The sequence below is a fragment of the Vidua chalybeata genome, chromosome 6 (assembly GCF_026979565.1).
Source record: "Vidua chalybeata isolate OUT-0048 chromosome 6, bVidCha1 merged haplotype, whole genome shotgun sequence".
NCBI lineage: Eukaryota > Metazoa > Chordata > Aves > Passeriformes > Viduidae > Vidua > Vidua chalybeata.
This window is the reverse complement of record NC_071535.1, coordinates 53490774-53514674: the sequence shown is the minus strand read 5'-3', so window position 1 is coordinate 53514674 and position 23901 is coordinate 53490774. Positions and strand designations below refer to the sequence as shown.

The 23901-nt window shown below is 38.9% G+C and overlaps 1 protein-coding gene across 5 annotated transcripts in view; it reads left to right on the top strand.

The window, feature by feature from the left end:
* The window catches only part of NAV2 (neuron navigator 2), a 371538-nt gene that overhangs the window by 333332 nt on the left and 14305 nt on the right, over positions 1-23901 (top strand). For 2 of the 5 annotated variants that reach the window (XM_053946234.1, XM_053946232.1), the window contains 13 exons: positions 567-1034; positions 2058-2123; positions 3330-3374; positions 5641-5801; positions 8059-8247; positions 15069-15121; positions 16389-16412; positions 16522-16596; positions 19968-20051; positions 20643-20754; positions 21086-21231; positions 23174-23182; positions 23573-23745. In XM_053946234.1, the coding sequence (XP_053802209.1) occupies positions 567-1034; positions 2058-2123; positions 3330-3374; positions 5641-5801; positions 8059-8247; positions 15069-15121; positions 16389-16412; positions 16522-16596; positions 19968-20051; positions 20643-20754; positions 21086-21231; positions 23174-23182; positions 23573-23745 (1605 nt within the window). The remainder of the gene's footprint in view (positions 1-566; positions 1035-2057; positions 2124-3329; positions 3375-5640; positions 5802-8058; positions 8248-15068; positions 15122-16388; positions 16413-16521; positions 16597-19967; positions 20052-20642; positions 20755-21085; positions 21232-23173; positions 23183-23572; positions 23746-23901) is intronic. The other 3 variants (XM_053946235.1, XM_053946233.1, XM_053946236.1) reach the window with 2 other exon arrangements.

The window sequence follows — 23901 nt, the reverse complement described above, 5'->3', positions numbered from 1 at the left end:
GAACTCACCTAGTTTTTTACTAGCCAATGCCAGGTGCCAAAAAGTAGGTAACAACATCACATTCTTCACTAAAAAATATGGTCTCCAGCCAGCTTGGCTCGTGGAATGAAACAGGCCTATGTTTGGTATGAGTACATTGTTGCATCCCAGCAAAAGCAGTTTCTGTGCAGAGCATTTGTCGATTTGTGCAGAATTTACCAGGTCAGTAAGCTTCCAATCTCTAGTATTCCATACATCAGATTGTTTCTCTGGTGTCCTTTTTCCTTAAGGAACAGAAGACAATATGGTTGTATCTTAGTTCTGTGAAGATGTATTTTAGCTTTGTGGAAGTATTGGTTGATGATTCAAAGGTGACACACCTGAGCTAGATTTGGAGCTGTTGTAATTGCCTCTGGGCTTCATTGACAGGGACAGTGAACACAAGATTATAAATGTATACTTGCAAATGTATACAGTCTGGGATCATGTACTCATTACTTGTTTTCTGAAGCTAAGATTAAATATAAGATATTGTCGTGTTAACTGTTCCATTTTATGTATTTTTCATGCTGTCTTCTTTTTTACAGACTTTTTGGTGGCAAGCCTAGTAAACAAGTTCCCATCACAACAGCTGAAAATATGAAAAACTCAGTAGTGATCTCCAACCCTCACGCTACCATGAATCAGCAGGGTAACCTTGACTCCCCATCTGGCAGTGGTGTGCTGAGCAGTGGGGGCAGCAGTCCCCTCTATGGTAAAAACACTGATCTCAACCAGTCTCCACTGGCTTCCAGCCCCAGTTCTGCACACTCGGCTCCTTCCAACAGTTTGACATGGGGTACCAACGCCAGTAGTTCTTCTGCAGTTAGCAAGGATGGTATTGGATACCAGTCTGTCAGCAGCCTTCACACCAGCTGCGAATCCATAGACATCTCCCTGAGCAGTGGAGGTGGGCTGAGCCACAACTCCTCCAGTGGCTTGATTCCAGCCTCCAAGGATGATTCTCTGACTCCCTTCGTCCGAACCAACAGTGTTAAGACTACGTTGTCTGAAAGGTTGGTGGGTTTTTCTCTTGTTTCCATATGTTGGTATCTCAAGTGGGAAAGAAGTCCTGGCAGCAGTAGCCAATGCTGCAGATACAGATCAAGTAATGCCTCTTACCAGACAGTGCAGATAACTCTAGGACTAGAACGTAGAGAAAGTTATTCCAGAAAAGGAGCCCAGTTTAGAGCAGGAGGATGGGTTCAGAAGAGGTTTTTATTTTGCTGTCATAGCCAATGTGACAACTTTTTTTTGCTACCAGATGGTACCTAATACTTGAATTTTGCATCGTAGATTATCCTTCCGAAGATCTGCTGTTAATTGAGCTGATAGTGGTATTTTAAAAAACCCTCCAATTTTGATTTGAAAAGTCAACCATTTTCTGTTAAACTTTTTGATTATAGAATTTGATGACTTTCAAACTGGAGATGATGCTGTAAAGAAAAGTCCCCATCTCTGTAGTCACTTGATCCCTTCTCATCCTCTCCCTGCTGTCTTGTCCCATCTCCAATTGTTCACTACAATATTTCAGTACAAGCATTCGTGTGAATGCTTAGTGAATCCTATTGGAAGCTGGATCCAAGTGAAAAACAATCAGCTGAATTGTATTTCATACTGATCAGTTCCCCAGCTCTGTATACGATGGGATTCCTTGGTACCTGTGTGGACACAGGGTAGGACCTGGGAGAAGGCTGAGCAGGGAGGAGGGAACAGGGCTTTTCCAGCATCAGAGCTGTATTGGTGGCACACTGAACTGACACTGGAGTGAACTCTACAGTGGTCTCTGAGGGGCCTCTTGTAGATGGCAGTAGAACTCTTCCAAGCACTGGAAATCAGCTATGTCCTCATGTGTAGTGATGAGTTCAGGTAGCAAGATTTTTGCAGCTGTGTCTCAATGGAGAAAATTGCACCTGAATGTAATGTTCTGATAGTTTGTAGTTCTGTTTGTGTTTTATTATAATTCCTTTTTGTTTTCTCATCTTTTCATTCTAATATTCCTTTTCTTGTTTTCTGTCTTGTTGAACTGCTCTTTCTAGCCCTCTTTCTTCCCCTGCTGCTAGCCCCAAATTCTGCCGAAATACTTTGCCCAGGAGACAGGACAGGTAATGCTGTCTCAGGACAGGAGTATGCTCAAGGCTGCAGGTTTTGTTGCCCATCTCAGTGAAGCAAATTGTTTTGTGCCAGACTGTGCTCAGTTGGGTGCTCTGCTGTGTTCATCATCCAGGTGTGAACTGACACAAAGACATGCCAGTGAGAGTCCCTGCAAATACGCATCTACCCACCCAAATCAGTCTGGAGAGTGGCATACAGCACAGTTGGCATGTTTTTGGTGTTGCTCTCGTCTCTGGGAATGTCCTTTGGTTTGGGGGAGCTATTTTTAACCCACCCTTCATATCTTTGCCAAAGGCAATTTGAAAATCATGCCCTTTTTTTTTTTCCTGTGAATCTAAACTCTCACTAGCATTTCAGCATTCTTCTGGCATGCTGCTTTTCCCACTGCCTTTCTGGCCTGTCCATTTTGTTGTGAAGTCCCTGTGTCATTCAGTGTTGTCAGTCTCTTTCTGCAGCTTGGCTAATGAGTGTTTTCCAAGTAGTTAGTCATCCTTAGTACAAATGAATGTTAAAGTTAGGAAAAGATGACACAAATCTAAACATTCCAGCTCACTTTTGCTCACTGATGTAATTTTTTATCAGTTCCATACTATAACTTAGCTATAAGGGTTGTCATTTAATTAATTTACTTAACCACAGGGGTATTTTCTTTAAAAACAAATTAACAGGCTCTGTTCATCAGTTGCAAAAACATAAACTGAAATAGTTGAGTTTTGGGCAACTGATCGGTCCATTTTACTTTGCTAATGGAACTTAGGTTAAGATTTGGAAATTTAAACAGTCTGGGCTCCAATACCTCTTTGCAGTAGTTAGGTGCATTCCCTAAAGGGTGTCTGCTGAAAGAAATGATGGGAAGGTGGTTTGGACTTGAATATTTCTGTCAGGTTTTACCAGTAGCCTGCTGAAAAGTGTATTTTTAAACACCTATTTGATGTTTAAAGAGCCATTTTTGTTCATTGTGGGTAGGAGAAACAGTGAAATGAGGTTGTGAAGAGATGTGGTTCATTGGCATGGTAGCAGCTGCATGTTTGTGCAAACCCCACCTGGGTGAGGAGGGCTGTGCATGTTTCTGTTAGGGAGGCCCCAGCACCTTTTCCTCTGAAAAGGTGATGCAGATGTTTGTACGTCCTTCGTCCTGATCTTATTCCTTCCCTTTTGTTCTTCTCTGAAGTTCTTTTCTTTTAAATTTTCTGCAGCGACCCACATCTTGATAGGAACACTTTGCCTAAGAAGGGACTCAGGTATTGGTGTTTCCACATGGTTTAACATCTTCTGTGGTGGCTTTGGACTTTGCTTTGTGTTTCTGTTGTGGCTGGTGGTGATGGTCGCAGTTTGCAAGAGGTGGCAACAATACTCTTCCTTTTCTCTTCCTTTTTTCTTCCTTTTTTCTTCCTTTTTTCTTCCTTTTTTCTTCCTTTTTTCTTCCTTTTTTCTTCCTTTTTGCTTCCTTTTTGCTTCCTTTTTTCTTGCTTGCTTTCTTGCTTTCTTTCAGTCCTCAAAGAAGGCCACTGACAACTGTGCTTTTTTCATCCAGTGGCCTCACTGCTTGAGCAAGAACTGTGGCTTTTGCTGGCTTAATTGCTGGAAAGCATCTCGAAGCATCCCTGGGCTTGATTAAAAAACAATAATGTTGCTGTTTCTGTGGCTGTTACATGGAATGACCTGAAATTGTTTTTTAACCTTAGGAACCTTGGTGTTGTTATATAAATAAAAAAGATCTAAAAGATCACACGAAACCTTTCAGGATTAAATTGGATATATTAATTTTAAAAAATTTGCATCAGAATACCTTAATCTATGGTTTATAATCTATACCTTATTTTCTACTCTCATAGAAAATAACAAAAAAAATCATCAAATGGACTTTCAGCTGTTGTTTTCTCACATATTTTGTACATCTGTAAGGTAGTGATTTTTATAACATACTTTTTTTTCCATTGATACAAGCAATTCTAGCCAGAATTACTATTAGCTATGTTAATTAAATACTTTATGTGTTAGAGAATTTACAGAAGGTATCTTTGACAATTTAGGAAACTCAGCTTCTGAATTGCTTAATTCAGCATCTGGGCTCACTGCCTTGAAACTGCAGCTGTGATTTTTTTCTGTGCTGTGCATCTTCTTCTTCAGAGCAGCCTTGTCCCATGAAGCTGAGTACTAAAAACCTTTCTTAAAATGGCAATTTGTTTTAATGTTTCTATGGTCTTCAACTATGTCTCTAATAAATACTCTCTTCTAAGACCAGAACATTTGAGTGCTGAAGAGGTAGGTATTAATGCTGACAATAAAAATAAATCTGTAGTGTGTTAAGGTAACATGACTGTTTAAAACCCCTTTCTAAATAAACTATTCATATGCAAAGTTTAAGAAATGCAGATTGTCAGGGATTGCTGCTGAAGTGTTGAGGCATAAGCAGGAGAATGAATGTATTTTTTGAAAGCAGATTGACTTTTTAAATTATTGCAGCGTTCCCATTGATTTGAAACAGTCTTAATAAGTGATGTCTTACTGTAGGGCATTTATTTGAAGGGAATCAAATTAATTAAATAGATAATATCAGCAAATAATAGGCTTTAAGTTTTTGGAAGGAGAGCTAGTAACTCATAAATATTTGTCCAAAGGCGATGGCACAGCCAGAACAGACACTGAATTCCATCGCAGACGAGTATTGCCATGGTGCTCTGGCTGTTGGTACCTGTACCCCATCACGTAGCTCACATAACACCTGTCCTGACATACTTATTTTTCACACACAGACACAATAAATGAAACTTTAGCTGAAGCCAGGGGATGTTTTGCCACTGATGTTGGCATAGACCATGTTTCTGCTATTTTCATTGCCTTCAGAAAAGGCTAAATAGTGTCCTTCATGATGTTCTAATGCTGTTAGTTTTTAACTAAATGGGATATGTCTCCACAGGCCTTATATAGATGTCTCTGGAATATGAAATATTGGGTCACAGCTTGTTGAAAAAAAACCTGCTAATGGCTTTGTTGACTTGAATTCGGTTATAATATCACAAAAAGTCAGCTAAGATTATTGATGTACCAAAATATTTAAATAATGTTAGAATTTTGGCATAACTTAGGGCAAGGTTTTCCAAGTTACAGTTTTAAATCATATGATGTAGCACACACTGCATTTTATCCTACAGTGCTATACAACTCAACTTCTACCTGTAACTTTTTGTTCACTCTGGTTTGGTTACACCTGAAGCCATAGGAAAGAAGTTTGTGGTTTGTTTCTTTTCCCCTCAAGCAGAGGTGAAATTAATTAGGAACATGTTGGAAGAGCTTGGAGCAGCTCCTTAATTCAGAATTCTATTTGATTTAGATTATTTAATTCTTTAATTTCATATGAGGATTCTTCCATTTTTCTTTCTCTCTCTCTCTCCCACCCCAAGCCTTGTGACATCTCATGGTTGTTTTTCATGTTGTTTTTTTTTTTTTTAACAAAAAAGTCAAATATATCAAAGTTCATGGTGAAAAACCTGTTTGTTTTTGCAGGTATACTCCATCCTCCCAGCTCCGCAGTCAAGAGGATGCAAAGGAATGGCTCCGGTCCCATTCAGCAGGAGGATTGCAGGATACTGCTGCCAATTCTCCATTTTCATCTGGATCCAGCATAACTTCACCCTCTGGAACTAGATTCAACTTCTCGCAGCTTGGTGAATAATTATCTGTTTGAATAATCACAGCAATGCATTGTGTGTCCTGAAAACATCATGTTGCACAAGATAATTTTCTTTCAGCCGCTCCAAGGCCCACGTTGAACCTGAGAAAGCACTCTCATTGAAATGAATGTGATTAATTAGCATTATTATCTCCTATGCCCAAAGGTGCCATTCTTGCAGTAACTTTGAAACTGCTTCTCTGGGAGTAATCAGATTCCTTAATATAAATTGTGAACTCTGTAAAATATTCAGTAGAGCTGTCGGTTGATATCACACATTGGGGTGCTTAGAGGACCTAAGATGTTGCCTGCAGATGTTGCAACATGTATAATTCTCTAAAATCCAAGTGTTTTACTTACTGTGTGCCAATCTCATCAGTTTGGTATTATATCTTTGTTTTTTTCAAGTGGCTCATTGGAAAATTGCAGAAAGCTCAATCAAGCAATATGTAAAAGGGGAGTTTCAAGTCAGAAAAACTGCCATTCCTTCACTTAATTTCTTTGATAAACCCATTTTAAATGAAGGAAACAATAAATGCTGTTTGGCAGGATCCATGAAGCACTGCAGGTTTTAGTTGACTGTATCAGCAGTTGAAATAACCTGATTTAAAGTGCTAGTGGTGCTCATCTCTGTTGGGCTGGTTAAATATGACTTCGTTGCTTTGCAGTTTCTTCAGGTTTGTAAAAAATTTCATCTTGAAGTGACATTTGGAAAGAAAATGCCTGTTTGTTTATGACTTTCAAACGCCCCTCCATAATAATTAATATTATTATTTAAAATGAATATATTGTTTATGATAACTTATATATAATAACTAATTTATATATAATAATTATGTGCAAAATAGTTAAGCTTGCAGTTGTGAACTTCTTGTGCAAATTTGGAGCAGATTGCGCAGTCACTTATTTTTAGTGTAGTTTTGAGTTGCAGTAATGACATTCTAGAGCCTTTCCTTGAGTATTATGGAAAGAAACACATTCAGTAAGTGGCTTTAAATAAACTGACACTTTGCAAAATTTCAGCTGAATATACACACAGCATGGCTACATTTCCATCAGCTAACAAACTGTCTGGAAAGTTCATGAAATTAAAAAAAAAAAAACCCAAAAGTGTTGTCATAGGCCCAGTAACTTAACTCTTTATGTACAGTATTGGGGATTATTTCTATTAGCTTCAAAAGCTCTTTGGCTACAAACTGCAATGAACACCAAAAAAAAAAGGAAGTATGTTTTCCTGTGTTCTTAAGATGAGAGCTCAGAGATATTGGAGTTAAGAGAGGTCACTGGATTTAATTTAAGAGCAAATGATGATATGAAAGTCAAGCACCTGTGAACTGAATTATCCTGTCTTCTACAATAGTCTGTATCAGTTGATGGTCTATATAGAAACAGGCACTGACAGCACACCAAGAGGAACCTGCCCAGATGAACAATGATTTTGTTCTCTTTTTTTACTCACAAAAGAACTAATTCTTAGTAAATAGCAGGCAAAATTTTAGCACAAAAGTTCTTTTGAGAAATGTGAGATTGCAGTACTTTTGTACTCTAAACACTTGTTGATAGAAAATTGGCTTTTAAGGCAAAATTAGTATTTTACAGTTCTCAGGACATCATAGTGGAAAGAAAGTTCTGAACTGTACAGCTATTAGGAAACTAAAGCTCTTCATATTTGTGACTAAAATACATAGAAAAATGTCATTTTCTTAGAACTTGAAAGCTTTGAAGAAGGTAAGTCCTGCTCTATATAGACAAAATACTACAATTTTTGTGGAAGAACAGTTCCAAATTAAATGAGGAATTAATTAATATGAGGAATGAGGAATTAATATTCCTTAAAATGAGGAATTAATATTCATTCATTAATTAATTCATTAACTAATGAATTCATTCATTCATTCTCTAATTCATTAATTAGTTACTGACATGATAGATTTCTTTCATTCTCCCATGCCTCAGAGGTGTTAGTGAGGTGACTGAGCTTGTATGTTGAATTAAGGACACATGGACATTACGGACAAATGGACAGTGTTTAAAATGACCTTATTTTACTTGAGTTTTCACATTCACTAGCCTACTTTTCATACCCCTTACTTAAAAACCAATGAAGCCTGGAGAAGGTGATACCAAAAATTTGCGTCTTAAAGTAGGATGGGGGAGGGGGGAAAGAACCTTGGCTGGTGGAGGATCACCAAAGGAGGGCAGGAAAGCCCGCATTCGCGGCAGTAAGGCTGTGTTTGTTGCTGGCTTTGCAGCGAGCCCCACGAGCGCGGCGCAGATGAGCCTGTCCAACCCCAGCATGCTGCGCACGCACAGCCTGTCCAACGCCGACGGCCCCTACGACCCCTACGGCGACACGCGCCTCCGCAACAGCTCCATGTCCCTGGACGAGAAGAGCCGCACCATGAGCCGCTCCGGCTCCTTCCGCGACGGCTTCGAGGAGGGTCAGTACGGTCCCCTGGGGCTGGGCGTGCTCAAAGGTGCCGGTTTTCGGCTTCTTTTTCTGTCTCTGCCAAGGTCGGGATTGACGCGCTAGAGATGGTGTTTCGTGTCCAGACTCAAGTGTTTATTATTTCTTATCTGTGTTACAAGTCGTGAGTTCTACAGCATTCTACTAACAAGCTACAAAATGGCTAACTATCTTTCTATACAAGGTCTTTTAAGGCTAAACTATCCAATTAAGAAATGACGCCTAAATTATTTTCACTTTTAACCCAATAACTAATCACTCGAAGTCCACAATGCAGACTTTTCTGTCCAATTACAAGATACCACCCAAACCCATGAAGAGGAAGGAAAAAGGTAAAGAAGGACCAACCTCATTATTTTGTGATGCTGTAGATTGAACTTGATGATCTTAGAGGTCTCTTCCGACCTCATTATTCTGTGATTCTGTGACCAGCCTCCACCCTAAACCCTCCATCTTACTTTATATATATATATATATTTCTATATTCTAAAACTCCAAACTCTTAAGTTTTCCACCCTATGATATCACACACTTCTAATCAACTACACACCTGTAATCCCAGTGCTATCAGTCAATTTTGGAAGCCTTTTCCATGGCCTCAGGTCAAATACAGTGCTCTCCTAGGAGTCAGAGTCTGTCAGCACAGAAAGTCTAAAATTCTCAGTATCCAGAACTCCAACACAAAGGGTGGCCTTTGCTTGGTAACTGAGCACTTCTCAATTCAAACACAGCTCTCTCAGTGTGGAGCTCTCAGTGTTAGCTAAAACTGTAGTCCTAGTGGTGGTTGTTCTGATTGTAGAATCAGAGTGTTGGAAGAGACCCACGAGGATCATCAGATCCAACTCCTGGCCCTGACCAAGGCACCCCAACAATCACCCCATGTGCCCGAGAGCATTGTCCAAACACACCTTAAACTCTGCCAGCCTTGCTGCTGTGACCACTTCCCTTGGGGAGCCTGTTCCAGTGCTCAGTCACTCTCTGGGTGAAGAGCCTTTTCCCGATATCCGACCTGAACCTCCTCTGACACAACTTCAGGACATTCCCTCGGGTCCTGTCACTGGTCACCAAAGGGAATGATGATGTTTATTCAGTGATTGTGTTGGTCAGACACAGGAAATAAGTATTGTACTTAGACCTTGACAGTTCAAGAAATTACTTAAACATATCCTGTGGTTCATTTTAGTGCTCTCAGAATGACTAATTCATGCTTAGAGTCAGCAGTACATCAGTGCTTCTTCAATAGGGGTATTCTGAACTTGCACCTCCACAGTTCTGCTTATAGTATAGATAAGTGATATCAGTTGGGCTGTTTCTATCCCAGTAATTCTTTCAGTATTTAAACTGTACTCAAATAGCCTTTGCTTTTCATTTCTGCTGAATGTCCTGGCTTGATACAACAGATATTCCAAAGGGAATTGAGTAGTTCTTTGAAACATCTAGGCTTGTCTTTTTAGTGCTTCATCATCTTTTCAAACATGTAACCACACCTGATAAAAAGAACCCATGTAAATATAATAAGAAAAAGCATTTACCTATAAATGAATATTTAGTTCAGTTGCTGCCCATCAGGCATCCTTGTGGCTGTAGGAGGAGTGGCTGTGAGCACACGTGAAAATCCTCAAGCATTGCACTTTGAAAAGTCAAGCACCACGCATGCATGGGAGCCACCTTCAGTGCTTGCAGAAGCCTTTGAGAGCCACAAAGTGCCTTCCTGGAGATTCTGGTTATCCCATCATGTTTTTTGCCATTGGAGAAGGTAGAAAATATGTATTGGATATGTCTCTGGAAAGATTAATTAATTAATTGGTTATTGAATTTAGTCAGTCATTTAGTCAGAATTCAGTACATTTTATTGTATTTTAGAGGTCTGTGGCTAAGGATTTTTATTAGGGGTTGAAAATTATTAGAATAATGCTGTAGGGCTAAAAGCTGGGTCATTGCAGGAATTAACCTTTGTTTGCTCTCAGAAAGCTGAACGATCATAAACAGTCAAAGACTGCCACATGCTCAGTCAGTCAGTATAATCTGGGAAGGAATTTGAGTCACTGTATCTGTGTTATGCTTCAGTGATTTACCAGAAGAGCTACTGCAGCAAAATTTTCTTGGGTTTTATTGAAGACATCCTCCAAAAAACTGTAGCCTTTTAACTGTTCTCAAGATTGCAGCAAGTCCATTTTGGCACATTGGAGGTTAAACTCTCTATTATAGTTCAGAAATTCTTGTCCAGCAGAGAGCCTGGTTTGGATAAGCATTTAATAAGTATTGCATGTTTGAAGACAAACCATTAAAAAAAAAGAAGAAAAGGAAAATTTGAAAAGAGTTAGGTGAAATGTTCTATTAAGTGCTTTTTATTAATTTGAAAAAAGTAATAAACATGAAGTCCAAGAAATATCCACTAAATTATGGATTTGAAAGTGGTTGGAAAATACCACTTTTGTATCTGAGGAAGGAATTTGACCCTACAAGGGACGTACTGAAGATCTCTTTCAGATTTTCCTCAATTTTTCATACCTAAGAGGATAATAATATTTTACCAGATGGATTGAATGTCTAGGTGAAGTCTCTGTATTTTTGTCTTCAGGAGAAAGGTCTTCCATCACTTCCCTGGCTGTAGAGAAGGCAGGAGTTACCTGCTTACTAGCTCCTGCTTATTTCTCAGGGAGTCACAAGGTCTAAGTGGATAAGTGTTTCTGAATATAGCAGAGGTTTGCCTTCACCTTGAGAGAATAGATTTAAAAGTATTATAGAAATTTTAATTTGTGGTTAATGAACAAATTGATTTTATACAATCATCCAGTGTCAATGAAGCATAAATCCAGGTCTTAAAGCTTACCAACCTACTTAATTATTTCCTACCACATAATATTACAAGGCCTTTGTTTCTCATTAACTTCAAATCAGGGCTAGGATTTATTCTTTAAAGCCTTTTCTTCTCTTGTCTCTGGGTGTGAAGTACAGTCATGTTCTCTCACAGCACAGCATGTAGGTGGGGAGGTTGGTCAGCCTTGCAGTACATAACTCTTGTGACAGACAGACAGACAGACAGACAGACAGGGCTCAGAGCTGTGGAGGTGCCAGCAGGAGCAGCCTCCAAACTCGCCAGAACTTCACAGGGGAAAAACGCAGTATAAAAATTGAGTGGTCTGTTGGGAAGGATGAAAATTTGACAAGAAAAATTAACAGATCTGTATGCTTGGCAGAAAGATCTTTGAATGTAGAATCTGAAGAAGGAATAGAAATGAAAGCAAGTTTTGATATATAAGAAAAAAATTGCTGATCCGGTCTTAGTGGATGACTAAAAAGGCAAAGGGTATGTTAGTTAGAAGGAGTTTTTATGGCCCAGAGCAAAGGATAAACCCACCTCAAACAAGAAGATGTTTTTACCAAGCAGAAAGATACCACAGACAAACAAGACTGCTGATGCTGCAAGTAGAAAAAAAGTCTCAGAATTTTCCACTGCAAGAAAACTGAAAAACTTCTTGCTTAAACTGTAACATACTAACTTTTTGTGATTGGAGAATAGTGACATGAATATGGTAATTATAGTAGTTATGATAGGCTATAGGTAAAAATATAGGTATAGATTGGTTCTTCTGTATTAAGATGCTCTGCAAAGAAAAGTATATAGTGCATTGTAACCAAAATTAAAGTGTCTTCAGGCTTGTCTGCAGCTGGAGCTGACAGCTGTAGGCACAGGCTCTGTCGCCCACGACCCTGGACTGCTGTAATGCCTTGGATACAATAAACTGCATTTTGAAGAGTTGCCTGGAGACCCACATCCCTCGCTATGGCTCGTACAGTGGTCTCTTGGCTCTCCAGTTTCCATACTCTTCCAGCCAACAGTCTTCCCCAGGAGCTGGGCTCCACCCTGATACTTCAGCCTCCAAGAGAAAAAAAAGTTAAATCCATTATTGTGGGAATATAAATTGTTATTCCTTTTTGTACTACTGACTACAAGACCAGTTTTATTTTCTGCTCTCTGGGCAGATGGTCATGGCTAGAGCCTTTCTTTTCTAGCATTAAAAATGATACATGCTTGCCTGTGCATTTACAGTGCTTTAAAATAATAGGTCCAGACCAATTTAGGTTTGTAGGCTGCATGCAGATGCATGCTGGCTGCAAGAAACAGGAATTGCATCAAGAGCATAACTACCTTCAGGCTCCTAATTAAATAGCCTTCAAGTAGCCATCTGCAGATCCTTTAAAAAGAAATTGCACAAGTATATTAACTCCTTAGTTGTCCTTGAAATGAGAAATCTGAAATGATGTACATGTTCAAATGCTGCACGTGAGTCACCATTCATGGAGGAATTGAAGAGCTGTGTAGATGTGGCACTTGGAGACATAGTTTACTGATTGCCTTGGCAGAGCTGGCTTAATGGTTGGACTTGATGATCTTAGAGATCTTTTCCAACCTAAATAAATCTGTGATTCTATGTGATGGTGGTGTTTCACAAGGCAGGAGTAGGATTCCCAGAGTTACATGTTCTTTCTCTTTTTTTTCTTATTTTGCGTCTTCTCTCCTGTATTAAAGTCCCAATGTGATCTTAAAAATTCCAGCTGATGCTAACTCCGTGTTGTGTCTGACCAAGTCCCTGGTAAAGTTTCTGTTTCCTCTCTGGCCAGTTGGTAGGGCTCTTTTTTGGTTACATCTCTATTAGGAAAATAATTCAACAAGGAAGAACATAGTGAGGCAGACCAGAAAATAATATTATATTCCCTGTGTGAGTCCATTTGTGACCTTGTACAATATTGCCTCACTTTGGGCTTTCCATCTTGAAAATCTTAAGGGGAAAATGCAAGTAAAGAAAAGTGAGAAGAAAATCATAAGCACAGAACATCTGTGACACAAAGTTAAAATAGAAATCTTCAGCTTGGAAATTGATGGCTGAAGGGATGTGTATTGACTTTTTGTTTGTTATGAAGAGATTGGTCATCCATTCCTTCTCTTAGCACAGTGGCATGGAGGCACTCAAGGAACTTATTGACTGATTCAGCAGCAGGTCTAAAACAACTGCAAAGAATTACATTTCTGAACACAAGAGAAGTTTTCATTACAGACAAAATGTGTCAATGGATTCAGTAACAGTTAAGGGAGTTAATGACAGACAGGTCACAGCAGCCAAAATAATGGTCTGACTGCAGTTTCCACCCCTGGAATTTCCATCTCTGCTGATTCCCAGAAGGTGCAAAGATGTGCCTGGGGAGTAATCACTGTGTATCTGTCTCCTCTTTGCATTCTTTTCAGTAAAGGTGGGCTGTGGTTGCAGCCAGGGTTGGAGCACACCATTAGACAGAGCCTGGCTCTGACTTACACCACTTACTTTTAATGTTCTTAGTGCAGGATAATCCTTAATGTCTAACTAGAAAGATCATTTTAATTGAAAATATGATTAACCAGAGAAAGCAAATGTGTGTGAGGGTTTTTTTTTTACTTTCTTGTGGGTTTTCTAAATTGTCTTTAATTCCTTCAGAAGCCAGCTTAGACCTTGTTTACTTCTCTTTCCAGTATTGCCTTAGGATATAATGTCAGTGGGAAAGCAGAACCCATTTATTACAAATGTAGAATTACAATAGGTAATTAAAGCAAAATGGCAGCTTTTCTAAACTTTTTTTTTCTTGCTGGAGTACTTAGAAGAAAGAAAAAGTGATTTTATGCTATTTCATATGTTTTGTGTTCAGTTACCTGAATTTTCAATGAAAGTTTCAGTTCAGTACTATTTGTTTCTAAAAATAAAAATAAGGGAAAAGTAATTTTGCATGTTTCAGTAGCAGAAAGAATAGCTTCAGGTACTATTTTCAATAGTATAATAAAGAATGAAATTATGCTATATTTAAATCCTGATGCCTGAGTGATGGTAACAGCCTTGAGAATCACAGAATAGTTAGGGTTGGAAGGAACCTCTGAAAATCATCTAGGTCATTAGTGTATATCCTTTATTGAATTTAAATGCAAAAATTGCTTGAAACTAATCCTTTTCCAGGAAGTTTTGTAGCTATGTTTTCACATAGTAGTTAATAGTACTAATCCATAGTACAGTAGTTAATTTTTTTATGAGAGAACAAACTTTGCCTTGTTAAAAAAATGTCCTTTCTTTAAAGAAAGACCAAGAAACCCTGCACGGAAAGGGAACGTTGGGCTCATTGATGCAGCTCCCTTAAGTCAGCAGAAGGAAGATACAGCTGCATTTAGAGGACAATTCACAGCCCCATAATGAGACAATGTTTTTTTATCTTGGGTCCTCCACATCTTCTCCTGGAGCATCTGGTTACACACTGGAGCTGGATGTTGTGGTTTTCTCTGGACACTCCCAACTTGGTCTGCTGCTTTAAAAAAAAAAAATTCAATCTCACCCAAAATTGAGGATTAAATACTTAGATTTAATTTTGTAATCCCTTCTGCATTTCTTGTTTGTTTTTTTTTTTAATCTTGAGTAAGCCCTTTTTTCCAAGAATTTTAGTATAAACTATCCAGAGAAATATTTATCTGTGAACAGACCTTCATCAAACTTCTGTAAACTTTCTTGGCCACACCTAATTTACCCCCAAAAAAACAAGCATCATGAGAATTTTAAAACAGCTTTACCAAATCCAAGGTTATGGATTGTATCAGCTGGCAATGCATGCTTCAAACCATACATTATTGGTACCAATATATAATTTACTTTATGATGGATGATGAAATTTGTGAAAGTATTTCTTCAGCAGATTGGTGGTTGACAGTGGATGATTTATGATGATTCCACCCTGTGGTTAGTGCACTTAAATTCATTATGTTTATTTTCTTTCCTTTAGTGCATGGCTCTTCTCTCTCTTTGGTGTCCAGTACATCATCTATTTATTCTACAGTGAGTATAATGAAATTAAATGTTTATTTATTCATCAAAATTATTGAATTGGCTGGTCTTGCTATGCCAGTTTTGCCATTCAAGGAGCAGGAAAAAAGCAGTTTCCATTTGACTGTGTTCTGAATGCTATCTAGGACAGGAATGTTTATGTTCTTGAAGATGCCTGTGATATTTAGCACATTAAACACAGACTTCAATGGCCTAAAAGCAGCCATTGATTTTTTGAGTCTGTATGTTATGCCTTGCTAAGTAGGTTTTGCTACAAAGCACCTCTGTAGATATGAGGAAATTTGAACTTTGTTACTTATAGCATCCCAAAATTTGCTGAATAAAGTCATCTCATCCTTATATTAATGATTTACTACTAAACAAGTTTAAGTTCACTTTTCAATGCACAAATATTAATAATTCTAAAAAAAAGGCAATTTAGTCACTGTGCCAGTAACATTTTCTCCACAAGTATGTATTCATTTTGGTTATCTGATCCTAAAATAAGGCTTACTGGAGTTTGAAAATAGCAGGGGAGCACTCAGAGCTTCAGGTTCCTGTGCTTGCTTCACGAGTGGCCCCAGTGGTGTGTTTGGAAGGATGTAATTTTCCTGGTGGCTGGTTGTGGGCATGTTTTCTTAGAAACAGTAGAATGTGTGACTTCCTACCTCATATTTCTCCTTAGCTGATAACTGTGGTTAGAAACAGCCCATAGTAGCCACAATTCTATCATGCTGACCACAGTGAATGGTCAGTACATCCACTTGGCATCCTCACAACTGGCTGTGTGTCCTCACTTTTTCATTGCCACAGTGCCTAGGCAGCACCCAAGTGGGAGGAATTTTTTTTTTTTTTTTCACATCACTTTGGAATGCAAAAATATGACCTCCTTCCCATGGAGAACTGAGCGTGGGATGAAGGGAATTGCCCAGGATTAGCCAAGTTCTGTGGCAGTCCTGGTTCTTCAGAGCCTCGTGCAGTCCCTTATGGACAGAGCCAGGACTTCTTCACGCTTCCGTGACTGAAATCAGAGGTGCACTGGTCAGAAGGCTGAGGTGGAGCCCAAATTCCTTCCTGCAGAAGGAAGTACCTCCAGCAGCCTATTTTTTTTTTCCTTGAGAGTAAATAAATTAGGAGATTAAACTAGACCGAATATGGATGTGGGAATCCAAAATAGGGAATTCACATTAGAGTTCTTGAAGTACAAAAAGATAATTTGCATAAATTTGTCAGGCTGGTTATGTTGTAATATCCTCACATACTTCCTTTTATTTTACAGCCTGAAGAGAAGTGCCAGTCAGAGGTAAGAGCACATCCTCTTTGACAAGCATAAACGACACTGTGCATTGTGGTTCTTGCTGTTTTGTTTCTCCTTGTTATGATGCACTAAAGTGCTCTCTTAAAACCCACAGATTCGCAAGCTGCGGAGAGAATTGGATGCATCCCAAGAAAAAGTGTCAGCTCTGACAACTCAGCTGACTGCTAATGTGAGTCAAACTCTGAGAGCAAACATTAACCTGGAATGCATTTAATGCCACAATTACCACCCAGGTTTTTTAAGTGACAAAAAGATTTCATGTGCATAACGTTCAGTTCATATTACTGATGGGTTTAAAGAAATAACTGCATGCATGTGTGAGATGTGTCCAAAAATAGCGTCCTCTGCTCTACTAAATTATCTTACATCTTTCTTTAAAAACTGAGTTGTAATATTAATTGGCTTTGTACCTTTGTAAACATCTTAAGGTCCTGAGAAGATCATTGAGGACAGAGTCTTTTTTTATAAACAGTGTCTTGTTTTGATATTTGGCTGGGGTGAGATACAGATAAAGATTATAACTGGTAGGAATAAAAGTTAATAGAAACTTGGACTGAAATGCATTATGTTTTTCTGTTGATAAAGATGTGGGTTAATGGCATGATAAATTATATTGGCATAAGGGGCTCTGGAAACTGATTTAAAGTTAAGCCTGAAGAACTGAGATACCTGACTTTTTGTCAGTGTAGACAGTACTTGTGCTTGTTCCTTTCAGGAATTTGAGGGATAAGTAATTTAAGACACTCAGGGAAAAAAAAAAAAAAATACGTGGAATCCCAGAGGTGTTGAGGCAATACTGTATGACCCTGTGCAAGTTTATTTTTGTGTTCTGTGCTGCAGTCACAGATAGTAGGAATCTGCAACACAGAAGCTTGCAAGGAAAATAAGCAGTTCTAGAGAAAATAAGCTGGAGATGAATAGTCAGCAGATCAGATCATACTGACATCCTGGTTTATGGGATTGAATAAACATCAGAACATGTGCTGCTTGAAGGGGACTTCCCTGTCCATCAGCTCTTGGAATTGGGGGAGTGCAAAGCTTGGGACAGGAAAGGACAAGTTTCACCTGAGCAGTATCACAGGAAAGGTTCAAGGGGAAATCTGTGCTGTCCACTCTAGGCATCACAGTGCTTCATCCAGCTTGAAAATGGGGCCAGAAAACCAAAAACACAGTTATAACAGAAAAATCAAATAAAAGGGCTTTGGCTGCATGAAACCACTTAGTCACTGTCCCAAGTGGAAAAGAAAACAGTTTAAACATCTTTCAAAAGTTAAATCTTATATTTGCCTTTCAAATAGAAAGGGGATGGATACAGGAGTTGGTTTTCCCCCAGAAGCTTCTTTTACTTGTGGGAAAGCAGGACCAGATTCTCCTGTATAGGTTTTTAATGATGTTGTTAAATAACCCAGCTTGTGTCCTTCAAACAAAGAACTTGTCAGCTGAGCAGCTCATTTGGCTCTGCCTTGGCTTTATTGCATTCTCCTTCCCACAGTTCAGGGTCACTGGGCTGGTGCTCAGCACAGGCTGCTCACTGCCTGGCCCAGCTGCTCTTCATGTGCCCAAGAATTTGTGTGATTACTATTACTCTCTTTGTGGAGAACAGTTTTTAGTGTACACTCCTGTATGTTTTTGTTTGGATTGGGGTAATTTGGGTTTTTGTGGGTTTTTCTTGTGGGCTTTTCTCAAAAAAAAACCCAAAAAAAAACAACATAGCACATAATTTATTATTTTGATAATATTCCATTTTAGCTTATTTCACTTTGCTAAAATTTTGCAGTGTTTTATTCATGCTATTTAAACTTCTTAGACTTGAGCCTGCCCCTGATCTGTCCATAAATTGGCAACAGAGATGTTGTTATAACTGTCCCAGTATTAAATTTCAGTCTTTAGCCACCTCTTTCCAGAAAACATCCTTTTTCCATGTAAAAGGCAAGGTCTGTTCCCAAAAAGATTGAGATTAATAAATGCTGTTAGTTAAGACACTTGGACATTGCCTTTAGACATGATTCCTTTAATAAATGGCAATTGAAACTTCCAACAATTCAAATTAATCTCTTCAATTTAGTTTTTTTCCTGAATTTCCTTGCACAGACACTGCAGTTGTTGATGCTTCTCAAGCCATCAAGGGCATGAATTGAAAAACATTTTGCTCCAGCTATAGAAAATTAAGATACATTTTTTTCCATAGCTCACTGAATTATTTTGAGATAGGAATAATTGCAAGATCCAGTTTTGAAAGGGCAACTGGTTTTTAAGGCTCAGGTCAAAGCATTAAGGGTTTGTATCTGTTACTAATCCATGCAGTCCTGCTTGCCCATTTATTTTTTGCTTTTGGAAAGCATTGGTGAGGATCCCTGAATATCAGCTTTGTTGTTCCCTGTTCATCCTCCCCAACAGAAGCTGTGCACTCTGTGTTTTTAAAATAAATATTTAGATTTTCCTACGTGTGTAGTGTTAGGTTTTGAATTACTTTTTGCCATTTTCTCACAGTCTCAGCTCTGCTTATTTTCATAGGAGCTGATGGGAATGAGAGTTGCACATCCCCAAGTTATTGTATTGCTCATGTTTGTTTTCATTGTGACTGTGAGAACAGTTATTTAGGATAAGTCAACTGTGTGCTGCTGCTGAATGAGTCTGGAATAGCTCTGTGAAAGGTTTTGGTATTCCGTATTTTTTAGGTGAGAAAATATATTTTTCTGCTTGGAAAGATTTTACTGTTTTATTTGTCATTGTGCATATAGAATTATTTTAATAGGTAAAAGCTATTTTTTAATGGTTTGTGTAGATTATTATGGCTAATGAGACAAATACATATTGAAATGCACCTGTGATCAGTTATGTATGCACATGAATACCCATAAAACAGTGCCATGTCATGGCTCTAGAAATACAGCTTCTTACATTCTTTTCCATCTTCTCAATCTACTTTTCCTTCCTTTTGCTTCTCAGTCATTTTCAATTCCTAGCTGATGTCTTTAACGTAATGGACACTGTGTTCTCTGTGCTTCTTGGGAGAAGAATGTCAAATCTTTTTCCCAGGAAGCACATTTTTTTCTTTCTTGGGAAAAGAAAAGAGGGTAATTGGCCAAGCAGCAGGAATTTTGGATGATATACAGCAAGCTGACCTTGGCTGGAAGTGAGGTGCGCTCAAATATTGGAGAGTTAGATGCAGGTGCATCATCTGGCAAAGCATCTGTTCTCCTGGTGGGATAAGCACAGTGAGAACCTCCACCCCTTTGACTGCCAACATCTTTTTGCCTTAATTATCCACAAGGAAAATAGTGATTTAGTTGGAGGGAAATTTGTACCTGACTCTTCTCTATACAAAAGCTTGATTTGTGTTTTATTGTTGGCAAGCATTTCCTATATGTGTGCTCTACTCATTTGACCTTTTCTAAGCGGCATTGTTTTCTCTGAACCATTTACACAACAAACAATGCCAACAAACAATCAGTCCACTGGGTGGACTGATTAAATACCTGCAGAAATACTCCTTTTTGGGGGAAGAGAGCTGACTCCTCCTTTGTGGTTTGATTTCAGGCTCACCTGGTGGCAGCTTTTGAGCAGAGCCTGGGGAACATGACAATCCGATTGCAGAGCCTGACCATGACAGCAGAACAAAAGGCAAGCTTCAAAAGGATTTGGAAGTCTTCATTTCTGTTTCCAGCATTGTTGCCTGTTCTCCTTCTGTAGTTGTGTGGGGGAAAAAGTCGCAAACATAAGTCAATTTGACTTAGCTTCCTCAGTTGTGGTGACAGAGTAAAATGTAAAAAATAATTTGTATAAAACACTAATTTTCTGCACTGGGATTTTGTGGCAACTAATCAGGTTATTCCTATCAATTGTTGCTTTGGACACAAGTCATCAGTATTGCATATTTCTGTAATATATTTCATCCCAATGCATCCATACATGGGCATGTTTGAAAGAAATGCCAAGAAGAATACTTACAAGACTGGCAGCATTGTATTTTTGAACAGTATGCTTGAATAGACATTATTTCTGCATTACAGAATACATGCATTTCATAATACCCAAGCTGTTTTGCAGCCTATTGAGGGTGTGCTTCCCCTGGTATCCCAAACCTCATTTTCACCTCCTTATGCATATATATTCCATAAATTCACTATGAACTACCAAAACTTAGATGGAAAAGTAGCTTCTTTGGTGTTCTTCTCCCATCTACTATCATATGTTTTTTTTCCCTTATTCAAGGACTCGGAACTGAATGAGCTAAGGAAGACAATTGAGCTCCTGAAGAAACAAAATGCTGCTGCTCAGGCTGCCATCAATGGAGTCATCAACACACCTGAGCTCAACTGCAAAGGTGAGAGACAAGCACCACGTACAGAGACTCCAGGGCTCTCCAATGAGACCTCAGTCCTCTGGGTAATAGCTGATGTGACCATCAGAGTTACCCAGAGACCAGAGTAACCCACTAATTTACACTGTGATAAATTGCTGAAGGAGAAGTTTGAAGCATCTCAGATTTTAATCTCGTCACGAGAAACAAGGGTTTGACCTACGCAATCCATCCATTGGGATAAGTGATTGTCAGAGTGCTGGTTTCCCAAAATGTTTCTTCAGGAATGGATGATTAATGCCATTCATCAAATTTCCTAGATAATTTTGACACTGCTGCCTCCATTCATACCCAGGTCCTGGAGCTGCTCAGCCCACGGACCTGCGGATCCGGAGGCAGCACTCCTCGGACAGTGTCTCCAGCATTAACAGTGCCACCAGCCACTCCAGTGTGGGCAGCAACATCGAGAGCGACTCCAAGAAAAAGAAGAGGAAGAACTGGGTGAGTATGTTTTAGCAGACTGTGTGAGGTTTTTGTGAAATTGTCAGGACATGCACGGTGAAATCCACCCGGCTGCTCCTTCCTGCCTCGTGCAGCAGGTCAGCACAAGGACTGTGCACTGCTTAAATCCTGGGTAAACTCTCCTGTGAAGGCTTAATTGAGTTGTAAGTGATGTATATCCTTGTGTTGACTCTGCATAAGATTGAATTTTAGCTTGACAGCTAAAAGGCCAGTCTTAAATTAGAAATAGCTGTCAAATATTAGTTCTGGCCAATAGAGTGTCCAGACCCTTTAGGAAAATGTGGTATCTGTCATTAAAGTAAAACAAACCCACAAGAGAAGATAATTCTTGTGGGTCTTCTTTTGTTTGTCTCTCGTAGGGCTTTCTTGTAAGTGAACATATTAAACAGTTTAAGAACTCTTTGCCCAGCATGAACTTGGACTGCTAAGAATAATATTAAAAAATACTGATCTTTAAAATTTTTTCATGACAGACATCTCTTTTGGAAGTTTTTGCATTACTTACCTGTCCTTTCCCGTTTTTCCCTCTTTGCTCATCATGTACTATGTACAAGGTACCCTGTACTGGAGGAAAGGTACATTATCTTCAACTCCATTTTCAATTAGACCATAACTGCCTTAGTGACCTAGTTTGATTGTAGTTTGGACTGAAGTCCCTGGATCCTTTATTATAGCCAGTAAAACAATCCACTCCTTTCTTCCCACTGAATTTAAATCTCCCTGGATCTCTTGAGTGTACAGATAAATCTGCAGAGATGCAAAATGTGGTTAGAGCTGGTAAAAGCTTGATTTATATTTGCACAGTATTCTCTCAGAAATGTTGATGAAACTCCTGAACTGTAAGGAAGAGCTTCCTTAACAAGTTCTTGTTTATATTTCTCTCTTATCTCAGAGATTTCATTTTGGTATCTTTTGGTATTGCCAGCTGCTTCACAAAAGAAGCATTTGCACTCTGGCCCTTAAATAATTGGTAGAATGGAAACAACATCTTGTCCAAATCCTTCTTGTACTGTACGTTAGTATATTGACAAAGTAAATTGCTGTAACTTTTAAATTTCTAGCAACCCTTAGTTTGTGGCACAAAACTTTTGTAGTCATTAAGCCTTGCTTAAGATAAACACTTTTTTAAATTATTGTTTACCTTCTATTCTTTGTTATTGTAACCTAGTGGATATAGTCCTACATCAGCCTACATTTCTCATTCATCATATAACTATTTTTGAAGAAGGTTAAGGGAACATTTTCTTATTATAAAGTTAAATAAATAAAGTCTCATATTAAGCCAGCCTGTGTACAGTATGTAATTTGCAATGGCATTAGAAGGTGTACATGGAGTATCCTGAGTGGGCGGGGAGCCATGAGGATCATCAAGTCCAGACCTTGATTCCATGGGGGTTTAACTTTTATAGCTCCCTAAAAGTGAAACTATATATCTAAGAACATTGTCCAAATGCTTCTTGAAACTACCTGTTAAATTGTAACTTTGGGGTCATAGCAGTTTAATGACTTGAATATTAATTCTTGTTTGGAAAATGGCAGTCACGTTACTGAAGGTTATTTTAGTTGCAGGCAGGTAGAGAAGTTGCAGTCTTTTCACATGGTGAAATACCTGTTCCTGCAAGGAAAAATACGTTATTAACTTGGCTCTTAGCCAAAGCACTCTGCCTGAGCTAAGGAGAAAATGTAAAAGAGAGTTTGGATCTGGTGTCTTCCTCAGTTAATGCAAATGCAATGCAATGTGGTTTGAGACACCTGGTTTTGGAAAATACAGGGTTCTGGTTTTAAAGTAACTGTTTGTCTTTGTTAATCATTGGTCGTGTTTGTCTCAGAAATCCAAAACTTCCCTTATCAGTGGCTTTATCTGTTAAAACATGTCTTTTTTCCTTCCCCCACTTCCTTTTGCTTGCACTTCTTCCGGCAGGTCAATGAGGTAAGGAGGACCTACTTTAAACTCGGAGGTACAAAGCTAACCCCCCATTGACACCACTAACCCTTCCAGCACCCTTAACCTGGGCTGGGCCCTGTGCCAGCACAGCTGCAAGCTGTCACCATGCCGCTGTAAAGCTTGTTGCACTGAACAGAGTTTGCTGTCAAATAGCTCTTAAAAAATAGGAAGCATCCACAGCCACTCCTATTGACCTTATTAATCTGATAAAATAGTTAAGGAAAAAAAAGCTTTTTTATTTTTCATCCATGTTACTGTGTATGTGAGTATGGCTGTAGCATCTGAAGTATTTGCATGTTGAGGGTTCTTACTCTGTGGCTTTTTTTGCCTGGTTTCACTTTTAATGATATGGTCTTTTTTTTTTTTTTTTTTCAGTTACGCAGCTCCTTCAAGCAAGCTTTTGGGAAAAAGAAATCTCCCAAGTCAGCATCTTCTCATTCAGACATTGAGGAGATGACTGATTCTTCCTTACCTTCCTCACCAAAGCTACCACACCACAACACCACTGTTTCAACACCACTGCTGAGAGCTTCCCATTCCAATTCCCTGTAAGTGATTTTTGTAATTTTTAGACAGAAAACACCATGGAAGGCATTTTGCTGCATTGGTAGAGGAAAGGCAGAGGACAGAAATGCTGAATTCATGTATTCAGAGATTTAAAGATGCATGAGCTGACTCCCAACCCAGTGCCTTTCCATTAGTGT